Here is a 13059-nt window from a genome sequence, read left to right as displayed (position 1 = left end):
AGTTATACCAGTATAGCCCTCTTTGTGGATACTCCTATTTCAGAATAAGAGTGGCTTTTTTCAGTTTAGCTCAGACTCCTTCCCAAGGACATTAACTAAACTTGAAAAAGGCACATTGAATGGGTGTCCACAGAGGAAGTTATACTGGTATAGCTACATCTGTTTAAAGTCAAACCTTAGATTATGTTGGAAAAACTTTCCTAGGTAGATAAGGCTCTAACGTAACTAGCAGTAAGAGTGATTTTCAGTGGTGTTTAGTTAACTTGGTTGAACAAACAACTGACAGAAGCATCCTTTTTGCCTCCCAAGACAGGGCCAATGGCGCTACATAAAACAAACTCATTCTTGTTGGAGCAATTGTTGCTGCAGGTCCTTTTTACCCCCCAGTGTGCACCTCGGTCTTAACCTGCAACATGTGGGCTATTTTGTTCCTGGGCTTCTCTTGAACAGAGTGACAAAAACAGTACCAGAATGTTGGGTGGCTTTGTGATGTGGACACGGGAAAAGACTAAAAGCATATCACTTATGATAGAAGCTGGTATTTAGAGTATATCTACAAGTAGTCATTAATTGTGATTGCAGCATATGTAGCTTTGATCTAGCCTGTTTAAACAGCAATAGCAGGGAAGCCATGGCCGCACAGATGACCTCTTCGCAGGATCCTGGGTGAGGTTGTACTCAGGCAGCTAGACTGTGTCACAGCCCACCCTGTGGGGGCTTCTCTGCTTTTGTTATTCAATCATAACTAGATCAAAGCTAACGTGGGTTTGTCTACGTGTGCTGCACTCATACCTCGGATTGCAGTGCAGACAGACCTTTGTAGGAAAACTGCAGTGGTTTGTTGTGCCATAGTCAAATACAAAGAGTATTTTTATTCCAAGACAAAAATCTTTAGGATATAGAAAGTTCATGTCAGTTACTTAAGGGTAAAAGTCCTTACAAGAACTTTGTAGTTGGCACACACAAAAATGTACAAAGACAGGAAATTCAGTGGCGTAATTAGATTTACAAGAACCCCAAATTGCGAGTATGGAAGTTCAATTAGGTTGCCAAAAGATCTTAACTCAGCCCCTTAGCGTGTTGCCAGCCTCCCATTTTCCCTTCTTTGCAGGTGGAGTATCGGAAATGTGCACCACAGACCATTGGTTTTATGTTTGGTTTCATACAGTCATGTCTCCGATACGAAGTGTGATGCTTTGTCACCACACTAACCTTGACTCTTTTAATGTAAGTGCTATAATTTTCATGATCTGGGAGGCTTTTCTATGTAGACATACTAGCTTTGTGTCTAACAGCACTGAGGCTACTTGGCTGCCTTGTGGAATCTTAAAGCCCGATTCCACTCAGCTATACCAAAACACCCTAAAAATATCACTACCTCTTTATAATAAAACTACTGTGGGGGAGCAAAGCAGTTGCAAGTGTTATTTTTGCGACTGCAAATGACACACATTATACTGGGGTTTGAGAAGATTTTCAGAAAGGAAGTCATAACACTATTAATAACACATGGGAAACATGAGATACTCAAAGCAATTTGTTTCTCGAGCCCTGCAACAGCCGTTTATTCCTTTCCTTTTCTCTTTAGAGCCCTAGTTTAAAGAGGCCAGTTATTCCCACTGAGTTTGGTGCCAAAGTCCCAACCAACATTCGCCAAAGGTATCTCAATCTCTTCATTGATGAGTGCCTGAAGTTCTGCTCTTCCTCCCAGGAAGCGTTTGACAAGGTCTGTATTGGCACTCGCTTTTAAGTATGAAATTTGGCATGGGAATTTTTTTCTGTTTCAGTCATGATCATTTTGGGTTATGTTTTCTAGCCGTGCTGCCGCCAGTGCTACTTATTCAGGAGTGAAGTATGTTAAAAACTCGTGATCCTTAGAAAAATGACAAAGATTACAATTCCAGTGGATTTTCACCTTCCTCTCTGCTGGGAGATCCATGCATGGTCCCAGGGAAATCTCAGTCAGGAACCTGGAAGGGACTTTGAAACAACCAAAAAGTCAGACTCTAGAAAATCCTTCCTAAGTTTTATCCTGAGCCCACAGCATGCTGATAAAGGCCTTCTGGAGCTTTAGTCAGTTTGTACAGATATGTATATGGTGCAGACGTGATTTGTAAAGATCATAATTCATGTTACCTCACTATTGAGTCTCAGTGCCTTGATTTTAAGGACCCGCACAGTACCCTGGGACATAACATCAGCATTTCCTGAGGCAGAGTTGAGAAAATAATGTACTTTACTTTGAGAAACCCTGACCACTGTGGTCAGTTGGGTAAATTCATAACAACATATGCCACATTGGTCTGTATGGTGCAAAACAAACTCTGTGAAGACTTTCTTTGTGGCATTGCCCCTTTCCCATTCCCAGTAGGAAATGTTCATATTGCAACCAACACAGAGTTCTGAGGGTCTGTCATTCTGGATATTCTCCCTTATTGCCTGCTTCAGACCTCTGTACTTTCCTGCTGTTGCAGAAGGACTAGTGAGCAACTTTCCCTACGACAGAGTCTAGGGCTGCACTATGAATCTAGCTGACAAGGAAGCATTTGCATAGGAAAAGGCTACTTCCAATTCATAGAGTTCAAATGCATCCTCTCTATGACCAGTTGTTAACCAGCAGGTGTAATAAACTACGTGTTTTGCAGGCTCTGTCTGAGGAGAAGGTGGCTTATGAGCGCAGTACCAGCCGGAACATCTATCTGAATGTGGCAGTGAACACGTTAAAGAAGCTAAGAAGTCTAGTGCCCAATTCCCCGCCTTGCATAAACAGTACGTACTGCGCTGGGGATTTTAAAATCCAAAACCATGATGGGCTTAGAGGCAGCAGAGTGAAATGCATTGAAAAGACAGACCCATTTCTCAGATGGGTTGTGCTTGAAAGACAAGCAGCTCTAGCTAGCTTTTTGGTCTTGCAAGCTTTAATAGACCACCTCAAGAGGAAGGTCCTGCAATGCTTTGGTGGTGGTCTATACCTAAATGGAGATAATGCCACAAGAATAGGGATTTTTTTTAGCTCTTTAAATGAAAAGTCCTGCTAATGGAGTAACTTTCACATGGTGCCTTCAAAGTGATAAGACTCGTCCATCACCACAGAAATCTGTTACACGCATTAAGCTTCAAGAGAGAACAGAAGAAGGTTAAGACATTTCATTATTGGCTCTCAAGAGGGTACATTAAACAATCAATTTGTGCTGTTCTTGTGAAAAATTTTTCCGATCTCCCCTCTTCCCCTCTCCCCCTCCTCCCATTACTTTCACAGCCTTAGTCAGAGAGGCTGAATTTTGGGAGGCTGTCCTTGTGGAGAGCTGCCAGTTAATGATTAGTAAAAAGCACCTGTGAACCATTATCTAATGTGTTGCGCATATTCCCAAGCCATTAGATTCTTTTTTTAAAAAGGGTGAAAGATTCAGTGTGGAAGTCTAGTCAGCAGGGGCTTCCTGGCGGAGCTGCCTGCTGTGGAGTGGCACCTGCCTTGGGACCATCACAGAGGTGATGCTGTTTGACAGGAAAGAAGGTGGTGGTGGGGGGTGGTCTTTGGCAGAAATGCTGTAGAGATGAATTCATCCTCTCCTCCCTGCTGGGGAGCTTTTCCAGGAAACAGTCTCGCTTTCCTAGCTGCAGATCTGCTGCAGTGGGTTCTCTTTTCTGCATTGCCCGCTTGCACTCCTGGGGTGTTTCTACCAAATGAGGGAGGATGCTCGGCAGCAGAAGAGGTCACGGTCCCCGGGGCTGAAATAAAGCCTGCAATGTGGCTGCAATGTCCCTTGTACGCAAACAAACCAGATTGTGCTAACCTAGCCGACGGGATTGTGTGGTGTAGAGCAGCGTGAATGTCTAGCTAAAGGAAGTATGCTGTAGAATTGTACAGACATCCTGGCTGCCTGTGGGAAAACCACAGTAGGCTGACAGTATAGGCAGCAGTTTTCCTGCGACAGATTGGAGTATTCCAATGCACAGGCCAGCCTTGAAAGCACCAAACAAATTCCAGTTCCTACATTTCAAGAGGGTAAATCTAACCATCCTTCTTCCAGTTACCCAAACTTCCCGCTCTGTGTCGTGCCCCAAACTCCAGAAATAAAGACTCCCGCTGTCAAAAGGTGGCGGATGAGTATTTGATCTTTCATTGTTCCTGTTTCTCTTCCCCCCCCCTCACTGCAGAGACCGGTAACAGGAAAGTGGTGTCCCATGAAGCTGTGCTAGGAGGGAAACTCGCGGCTAAGACGAGCTTTACACTAAACCAGTCAGGGAGTTTGCGGGCGGAGGACTTGACAGGTAAGTCCCTTTTTCTCTAGCTCTATATCTTTCAAGTCAGAGGTGTGAGTAAAACAGAGCTGGAGTAGGGATGGACGGCATCTTGCTGATCCATGAGGCAAAGAGACTTCCTTCATCATGTCTCACGTTATCACTTACTGAACAGTGCATTTTCTGCACTGGGAATTGCTTTTGCCCCAGCAGTGTGTGCTTTGCGTGTGGTTATTTTGAGCTCATCAGCTCTTCTATATTCAGTGTTAATATCTCCATATATTCTGTAGGGACTCTCTTTCAAATGGCTTACTAACACTGTACTAAAAGGTCACACTGTATGCAAAGGATTGTGTCACAGCCGTTATCGTTGTTGAGTCAAATCGGTTGTGCACACCTCGGTTGCCAAGAGATGTAGACAGACTGTTGGGGAGATCAGAGGAGAGCCACAAAAACTGCTAGGGAGTCACATTTGAGGAAAACGTAAATGGATCTGTATAGCTCAGCTAAACAATGTCAAAAGGAAACACAACCGTTCAAGTATTCGAAGGGTGTAAACACAAAGCTTAGAGGGGAGTTACTGAGCGTGGTGCAAGAACTTATAACTTGGCATAATGGAATGAAATTAACAGAAAGAAAACCTAGGCTAATATAAGGAAAAAAACTCCTGACAGTGATCTTAGGAGGCTGTGGGTAGTGGTGGGAGGCATGTGGCTTGGCACACTTAACCACGTACTGGTGAAAGCATTTTAAAGATTGAAATAATGTATCAGGCTCCCAAGTGCACTCTCTAGCTAGTGAGATATTCTGAAGTCTGACACGTCAGAGGCATTCCATTTTGGGTTGCCTTAACAGTCGTAGGCCAAAATTCTGAGACAGTGTGTGCCGAAAACTAGTTGCCGAACAGCTCTACAAATCAGATCATGTATGTAGGTGACCAAATTTGAAAAATGTTGCCCTTGAACTCTATGTCCCTGAACTTAGAATCATTTAAATACTGAACAGAAGATGTAGCAACAAGTTTGATCCAATGGGACTCTCTATGTGAGACGTGATGAGCAGCGCTGCTGCTGCTAAGAAAATGGTTGGTATTCTTGCCGCTTCAGTGGTGTGGCATCAGCGTTTTCTTTGGTGTTCCTAGGAGCTGCTTTGTACAGGAGACTGAAGGAATATCTCCTGACGGAGGAGCAGTTGAAGGAAAATGGTTACCCAATGCCACACCCAGAGAAACCCGGCCGTGCTGTCGTCTTCACTGTGGAAGAGAAGAAAATGACTGACTGTAAGTTCCGCTCAGCAAGGTTTGATAGCCAAAGTACAGCCTGTACGCCCTGTGCTGCCTGCAGCCACCCTCGTCCCTCAAGAAGGTGCAGCCTGAGGAGACTACAGGTCCCAGCATGTGCTCATTCACTTCCATCAGGACAGAATTTCATATGCCAGGATCCAATGTCCCTGCAGGCTGCCCCTTCATATTGAAGATGACGGTGTCCGCAGATGACTCTCTATCTTTCTGGTGAACCAGTTTCCTAAGGCATCATGTACTGGAAAACTATTTGCAGTACAGGGTGTATGTCCTTTGGCCTCACCACAGCCTTCTATGCCTTGTATAGTGGTTCTAGTGCTGCCAGCAGCAAGAATCTTTTGCTATCCCTTCCTAGGCCAGCTGATGCACACGTCCTTAGAGGAAATGGCCACGATTGCAGTCACTTGTTCTCCATTGCTTCCTGGAGCACTTCTGGGTTATAAACCTAAAAAACCCCAGTTTGTTAGCTCCCCAGAGGTTAGTGTATGTCAGTGTCTGATTTGATGTGCAGTTTTGGCGGGTATTCTGCCAATCCTGAAGGCAGCAAAAGTTCTGTGTTTTTGGGAATGTGTTTAGACCTCAGTGTTGGGGTGAAACACATTTTAATTGAGTTCCCACTTGCCCTTCCTCTCATCCAACGGGTCCCCTGGACTACCTGTCTACTTCACTCTCTCTTCAGAAATAGTGAGTTTCTCTGGTTGGAATTCTAAATATCCTAGGGCTTGCAGACCATCCAGCATGTGAGGAGAGCAAATAGCAAAATTGTTTCACAGAGAGCCTCTCATCGAGCGGCCTAAGGACTTCCCTGTGGTCATTGAAAAGCACGTTCATATCCAAGGGAATGAAGGGAGACTTACTTTAGGACTGTCTCAAACAGCTGCAGTTCCCATGAACTGCTGGGATGGTTTAATAAACAGCAGGATGTGCCTGACTGGGTCCCCACTAACACTCCAGCGTGATTTAGAAAAGTGCAGTTTTCAATTCTGCCACTTGGGGATGCCAATTTTAAAGGCACTTTAATAAGGGATGGATCTGATTTTCCGAAAAATGGTGTCCATTAGGAGGAGTTAAACTTCTTTTTAAACGAAGAGGAAACCAGAGTCCTATAGAGTGAGTAAAACGTCAGGCCAAAGTGAAAAATAAAAATGCATCATCAGACTTTATAAGAGCAGAAAAGGGACTTGAGGTATCCTGTGGAGCCGAGTCAGTCCTTTGGTTATGGAGGGACAGCTGCTCAGGCATGGTTAGTGCTCACCCATTTAACACCTTCTGTCCACATTTGTACTGGAACTATACTGGCGCATCCCACAATGAAGTTGGCTGGCTTTAATGCTGTCAAGCACTTTAGTTGTTAAATGTTTTATCTTCTGAGCTGACCCATCACCTACCCTCACGCAGTCCTGAATTCACAGTGCATCTAGTTTGTCTCTGCAACTTCTTGCAGATGTGTTGGGAGCTTTGGTTTTAATGCTGTCAGTAACTTAAGTCATTGGAAACATACATCATTATGCTTATCACAATCTGCTGAGTGAAAATATAAAGTAGATAATTGTACACACGAATGCTGTACAGGCATGTTGACTAAAATGATATTGTGCTTTTGGGATAATTGTTTGCACTAGAATGCAAGGAATTGTTGTATTGGGGTTAGAAGTACTGCTATCAACTTTTTGGCTTTGGAATTTCCCTTGTAGTCTTTTAATAGTGAACACTACAGAAACCACAACCGAAAAACCACCCAGCACTCTCTTTTGGGACATGCTTCCTTTCAGGTGATGCACAAAATTGAGTTCTTAGTCACTTGTGCTCATTAACAATTCTATGATACATTTGGAAAGAGCAGGAGAGGGGAGTATTTCAGGAATCTGGGCCAAGTTCCAAATGGTGACATTCACGTTATGCTTATCCTAAATACCCTGTGAAATTCTATTCTGGTGGTAGTTTGTGGTGTGCTGTTAGTCATGTTTCACCCCAGAGGGAGCTGCATTTCCATGTGCCTGCAAAGGTGTTATAGCATTTGTAGTTAGAAATGTCACCGTTAAGACTGTTTCAATTCTAAACCTCCACTCCTATTTTAGTTGCTTATAACTTTCTCAAGTTCCTCTTGAGCAGAAACTTACCATATTTGGTCTCAGCCCAAGATTAATTTTTGGGGGGTAAGTTTGACCTTTTTGAATGATGAGACCATGGTGAGAGAAATACTGATTTTTCCCTGCATATTCTAATTGGAGACTTTGTGCTTTCAAATACCTGTAACTTAGAAGATTCACACAAAGCTTGTGTTACAGTCTGTCATAAGGGAAGAATGCAAGCTGAGTTTGAAGAAAATTGGTTCAATACAGTATTTGTAAACTTTTGGGCCAGAACTGATAATGCAAAGCAATTGACCAATATTAAGCCTCATTAACACCTCCAAGTTGGTATGTAAATGGCACTTATACCCATTTTGTAAATGGGCAAACTGAGCTAGAGAGACTGAATTTCCCAAGGTCACCTACTGAGTCTTTGGTGGGGCATATGAATCCTGGCCTCCTCATTCCCAGTCTTCCCTGCTCTAAACACTAGGCAAATCTGTCTCGTGTTTCTTTTTGACAGTGGAAATAGGAACAAGTTTAACCTACTGATTGTCCTGTGTAAACTGGCTGTGTAAACTGACTTTCCAGTGAGCTAACTCCGCTATTTTTAAAGCTTCCTGCAGGGTTTGCTGCCGCTGTGGTACTGAATACATGGTCTCAGCATCTGGAAACTGCATTCGCAAAGAGGAATGTCTCCATCACTGGGGAAGGTTACGCAAGCAGAGAGGTAGGGTCTCTTCAATGAAGGTCTCAGCAAAACATTAGCTGTGCTTTGGCATTTAACATCTGATCTATTATTAAATTTGAATCACTACAGAAGCCGGGTTTTTTTTTTTTGTGCTTTGTCACTTTTTTGTTTTCTATGGGTTTCACCAAAATTGTGTGCTGTAGCTATAAACGGGCAATATGTAATTTTGCCGCTTGGTGGCGCAACACATTATAAAATAGTAGTTCAGTGTGGACTTGGCAAAACGTGATGTTGGCAAGTGGTGGTGTGATCTGTGAAATGTAACATAGTAGCTGGAGCAAAGATTTAATTTAAAGACAGTAAGTCTTCCACTCTTCTCAGCACTGGTAAGGCCTCAGCTGGAGTACTGTGTCCAGTTCTGGGCACCACAATTTGGGAAAGATGTGGACAAATTGGAAAAAGTCTGGAGGAGAGCAAGAAAAGCGATTAAAGGTCTAGAAATCATGATCTACAAGGAAAGAGTGAAAAAACTGGGTTTGTTTAGACTGGGGGGGGGGCGGTGGCTGATAAGTCTTCAAGTATGTAAAAGGTTGTTATAAAGGGGAGGGTGATAAATTATTTTCATTAGTCACCACCAGTATGCCTACATTGCAGCAAGGGACATTTAGGTTAGACATTAGGAAAGGTTTCCTAACGGTCAGGGTAGTTAAGCACTGCAATAAATGACCTAGGGAGGTTGTGGAATCTTCATCATTGGAGGTTTTTAAGAAGCAGTTAGACAAACACCTGTCAGGAATGGTCTAGATAATACATAGTCCTGCATCCGTGCAGGGGTCTGGACTTGAGGACCTATCGAGATCCCTTCCAGTCCTACATTTCTATGATTTTGTATTACCCCGTGGCAATTCTCTCCCCCACGTCTTATGTCTTCCTTTATTAAACCCATTGTCCTTTTAGGATAATGGCTTGTGGACTTTCAGAATAGGGTCAGGCTAACTTTAAAAATGATTATAATTTATTTGGACTCAGTGCAAACACATGTACTGTACTGGCGAGGACAGAGCTGACTTGCTGTACCAACAATCTGATCATTATTGTGCGTGGAATTCTGCCTTTAAGTTAGTTGGGAACTTGTCATTTCCTTTCTAGAAGGGAGGTGGCGGCAGTGTATAGAAGGATGCACTAATCAGGTCTAGCGATACAACTATCTTCAGAATGAGTAACTGTTGGAAGGAGAACCAATGGGTGAAAATATGGTCTATCAAGAAATAATGCTGGTTCCTGGTGGACTAATGGTATCTACTGAATCAGTCATGTTGTTATAGTAGCTTCCTGAGGTCCCAGCTGGGGTCCTTGTTTGTAAGGTGCTATGCAAACAATACAAAGTAGTGGTCACTGCTCCAAACAGCACAGAGTTTTAAATTGAATTCTTTCCCAGATAGAAACCTTCCTAATTTGAATCTTTGCTGTAACTTTCAAAATATCCCTTTGCGCACAGAGCCTTCATAATCCATACTTTGGTTTCTCAAGCCTGTTTGCTAACCAGATCCATAACAAAGCTCCAAATCATATCTGGCTCTCTGGCACCCTGCTAGTGAACTTGGTTCAGACTGGCTGGGAGGGGAAGACATGAATCCTCTAGGTTTTGGGACTTTGCTCCTCAATCTTTTCCTTTAACTGCTCTAGAAATGTTAGTATGTGATCCTGAAAACGTTGTGTTGAATTGTGGCTACATAGCAGCTGGTAGGTCTGACGCCCAGCTCAGGTGGACAGACACACTCTAGTTCCGCTTGAGCGAGTGCCCAAAAATAGCGGTGTGGCCACGGTGGCCCGGGCGGCAGCTCGTAGTAGCCATCCAAGTGTGGGCCCAGGCAGTCAGGCGGGGTTGTAGTGGGATGGCTAACTCCAGCTGCTGCCCTTGCCACTGTGGTCCCACAATTGTTTCTAGGCAGTGGCTCAAGCGGATCTAGCACGTCTGCCTACCCCAATTGGGAGTTACATCTCCTGGCAGCCGTGTCGATGTACCCTTTAGCGGACAAGGTTCCTTCCTGTCTCTGATGTCTGACTCTTGTCTCTTGTTATTTCAGTGCCGGGGGGATGGGAAACACACTACAGCTGCTGTTCAGGAGCTGTGGGGTCACCGGGATGCCAGGTGGCCAAAGTAAGTTACGCTTTTTTCCCCTCTCCATGACACTGGTGATCTGTCGCTTGCTACCTTGTGGGTGCTTTCAAAAGACTAGCTTGTTTCTTTGGGAAGAACGATGATCTAGTCAAACTTACTCAGCTACTAAAAGGTTGGAAATGTTCCTTAAAAATACCATGTGGTAAGAGAGGGGTTTCTGCCTGGAATTTGACTGAATGATTCCAGGCAAACCCTCATGCATGACACCCTCAGGGAGTTCGAATCTGGTCAGCTTTTAGTGGGGGTTAGAGCTATAGTAAAAGGGAGGTTGAGAAGGTTGGTACACAGAGCTACAAACACAATCATGGCTATTACCGGTGCTTGAAAACAACTCTGTGGCACAAAGCAGCCTTGTCTCACGCACACAAGCTTTCCCCCTTGCGTTCCCTTCCTCACATGCCCACAAAAGCAACTCTAGTTTCGGGGGTGGGGAATATGGGGTTTTCTTCCCCTCACTGCCCTTGTTATTCTGTCCTTCATACTCTTGCTCAGCACTTCCCCCTTCTGGACACGTACTGGAAGAGAGAGTCCCTTTGGAATCCATAAATACTGCTAAAATCTTGGGGGCATAGCAACTGGAATCCAAGTAAGCAGGAAACCAGATCAGGAATTGAGCTCTGGTCTCTTGCTTCAGAGAGCAGACTGTTGCTCCCAAATGCTTATTTTTAAAAGGTGCTTCTCTTTTTATGTGCAACTTGTAACTGAAATCTTAGCCCTGGCATAGGACCAGTCTTGGGAATGAGTGACTATCTAAAGCAGCAAACATCTTTCTCCCATCAGCTCTTCTTATTGGGTCTGCTGGGTTGCTTCTCAGTCATTTGTTTCGCTGGCTTCTCTGTACTCTGTTGTTGCTAGATATTTTCTTTCTGGACAAAGCAACATCATATAGAACTAAGCAAGAGGGAACACAGAAGGGGTTTATCAAGTAATATTGGGCCCCAAATGTAATCAACTTCAAAATACCTGATATGCCCCATGTCTTTTAAAATCAGTAGCAATAGAGCCCATTTTCTCTCCCCCCTGTTTTTGAGGCCCCTGGCTGGCCCTGCAGCAATGATGAAATACTGACTGAAGAGGTCTGTCTGTACATCCTGTTAACCTGATTATAGTGTTTGCAGAATAGAAACAAACAAAAGACAGCCGTATTTGATAGCAGGAAGTACAAACAAAAACTCAAGGTTTTGCGAAAGAGAAAAGGCTTCTGGGATGTGTACTGTAAGAAATTATCCTGCCCTAACCCTCAGAGCACATTAACTGGCCTTTTGTTCTTTATAATTTTTTATTACTCAAATAGAAAAGAGAAAATGTTTTTTAATCATCAGTTATATCTGACCGTGTTCTAAGGAGAAATACTGTGGAAGTCAGAAGAAATTGACAAGAAGTTGTAGAAATATGACTTCTCTGAAGGCTTCTGTACTGCTGTTCTAGGCCATCTTAAGCCATAAAACTTCACAGCCTTTCAAGAAATATTCAATCCCCCAGTAACCTCTTATTCACTGAAGCATGCTGCAGGGCTCTCTGGGTTTGAGGCATCTTCTTGCAAATGCCGTTTCCTGGTTGCTATTGTACTATTGCTAAACGACAATCATCCCTTTTTTCTAATCAAAATGGGTGAGTTTTCACAGCATCCCTTGATGGCAGTACCGATATCCGTAATCCCCAGCCTGCATGTGATGAAGGAAAGTAAAATATGCATGTTTGAGATGAAAGGGAAGAGAACTCTTCTCAGAAGCTCTGAAGTCCGGCATTGTAAACAACATATAGCTATAGCCAAGACTTTGTTTAAGTGAATGGGATATTTGGCTGTTTGTCTCCCTGATGAAATTTCTACATCTTTTCCTGCCAATCATACTTGAGATACACGGGTCTTAAGCTGCATTGCGATAAGCAAATCTAACAGCAGATGGCAGACTAGCTGCACAGATGACTTCAGCTTTCGTATAAATGTTCATCTGGAGCTGCTGTACTTCACAGTAATTGTTGAGGGCTGGTTTCTCTCCGCCATCTAAAATATGGAGGTGAGAGAGCGTGGGGCAGTAAACTCCCAAATGGGGTGGGAAAAGGCACAGTCAGACCATGGTTAGCTGTCAGTGGTCCCAGCAAACCTGTTAGATTATTTTACAGACCCTCAGTTATATTGCAGCCCTAGTTGAGGGAGAAAAAATCCACTTGATACCCAATGACTGGCCTTTGTAATTATCTGCATCCTCCAATTTCTTAGCAAAATAAACCTGATGTGTGTGCACGGATGCAGTGCTGGCAGGTCTTGCCATTTACTGGATAGAAATGGTTGAGCTGTTGTACACAGGAGTAGTGTTGGCTTTGAAAGTACAGATACTGAAGAGACATTTTCTGTCAGTTGCAGTGTGGGGCAGCTGTCCAGTCACTGATGCACAGCTGCATAGTTCATTCCCAGTTGTGCAGTTTCCTGCGCTGTGGATGTATCTGATTTGCAGTAACTGCTTGTTTATGCAAACAGGCAACTCTCCCTGCTTTTCTTGGGTTTCTTTTAAATGTTTGCTTTGCTTAACCTACTGTCTTTGGACTTCTTCATCTATGCAGTCACCTTGAT

The 13059-nt window shown here is 43.7% G+C and overlaps 1 protein-coding gene across 2 annotated transcripts in view; it reads left to right on the top strand.

Annotated features, from left to right (window-relative positions):
* REXO1 (RNA exonuclease 1 homolog) overlaps positions 1–13059 on the top strand; it is a 60284-nt gene that overhangs the window by 33677 nt on the left and 13548 nt on the right. For both annotated transcript variants that reach the window (XM_067557595.1, XM_067557585.1), the window contains exons 6-11: positions 1589–1726; positions 2646–2769; positions 4159–4272; positions 5384–5521; positions 8231–8344; positions 10393–10466. In XM_067557595.1, the coding sequence (XP_067413696.1) occupies positions 1589–1726; positions 2646–2769; positions 4159–4272; positions 5384–5521; positions 8231–8344; positions 10393–10466 (702 nt within the window). The remainder of the gene's footprint in view (positions 1–1588; positions 1727–2645; positions 2770–4158; positions 4273–5383; positions 5522–8230; positions 8345–10392; positions 10467–13059) is intronic.

This window comes from Emydura macquarii, unplaced genomic scaffold, assembly GCF_026122565.2.
Source record: "Emydura macquarii macquarii isolate MOO-44397 ecotype Brisbane River unplaced genomic scaffold, CSIRO-AGI_Emac_v2 contig_306, whole genome shotgun sequence".
Lineage (NCBI taxonomy): Eukaryota > Metazoa > Chordata > Testudines > Chelidae > Emydura > Emydura macquarii.
Note: the sequence above shows the minus strand (reverse complement) of the source record. Positions and strands in the feature narration are given on the sequence as shown.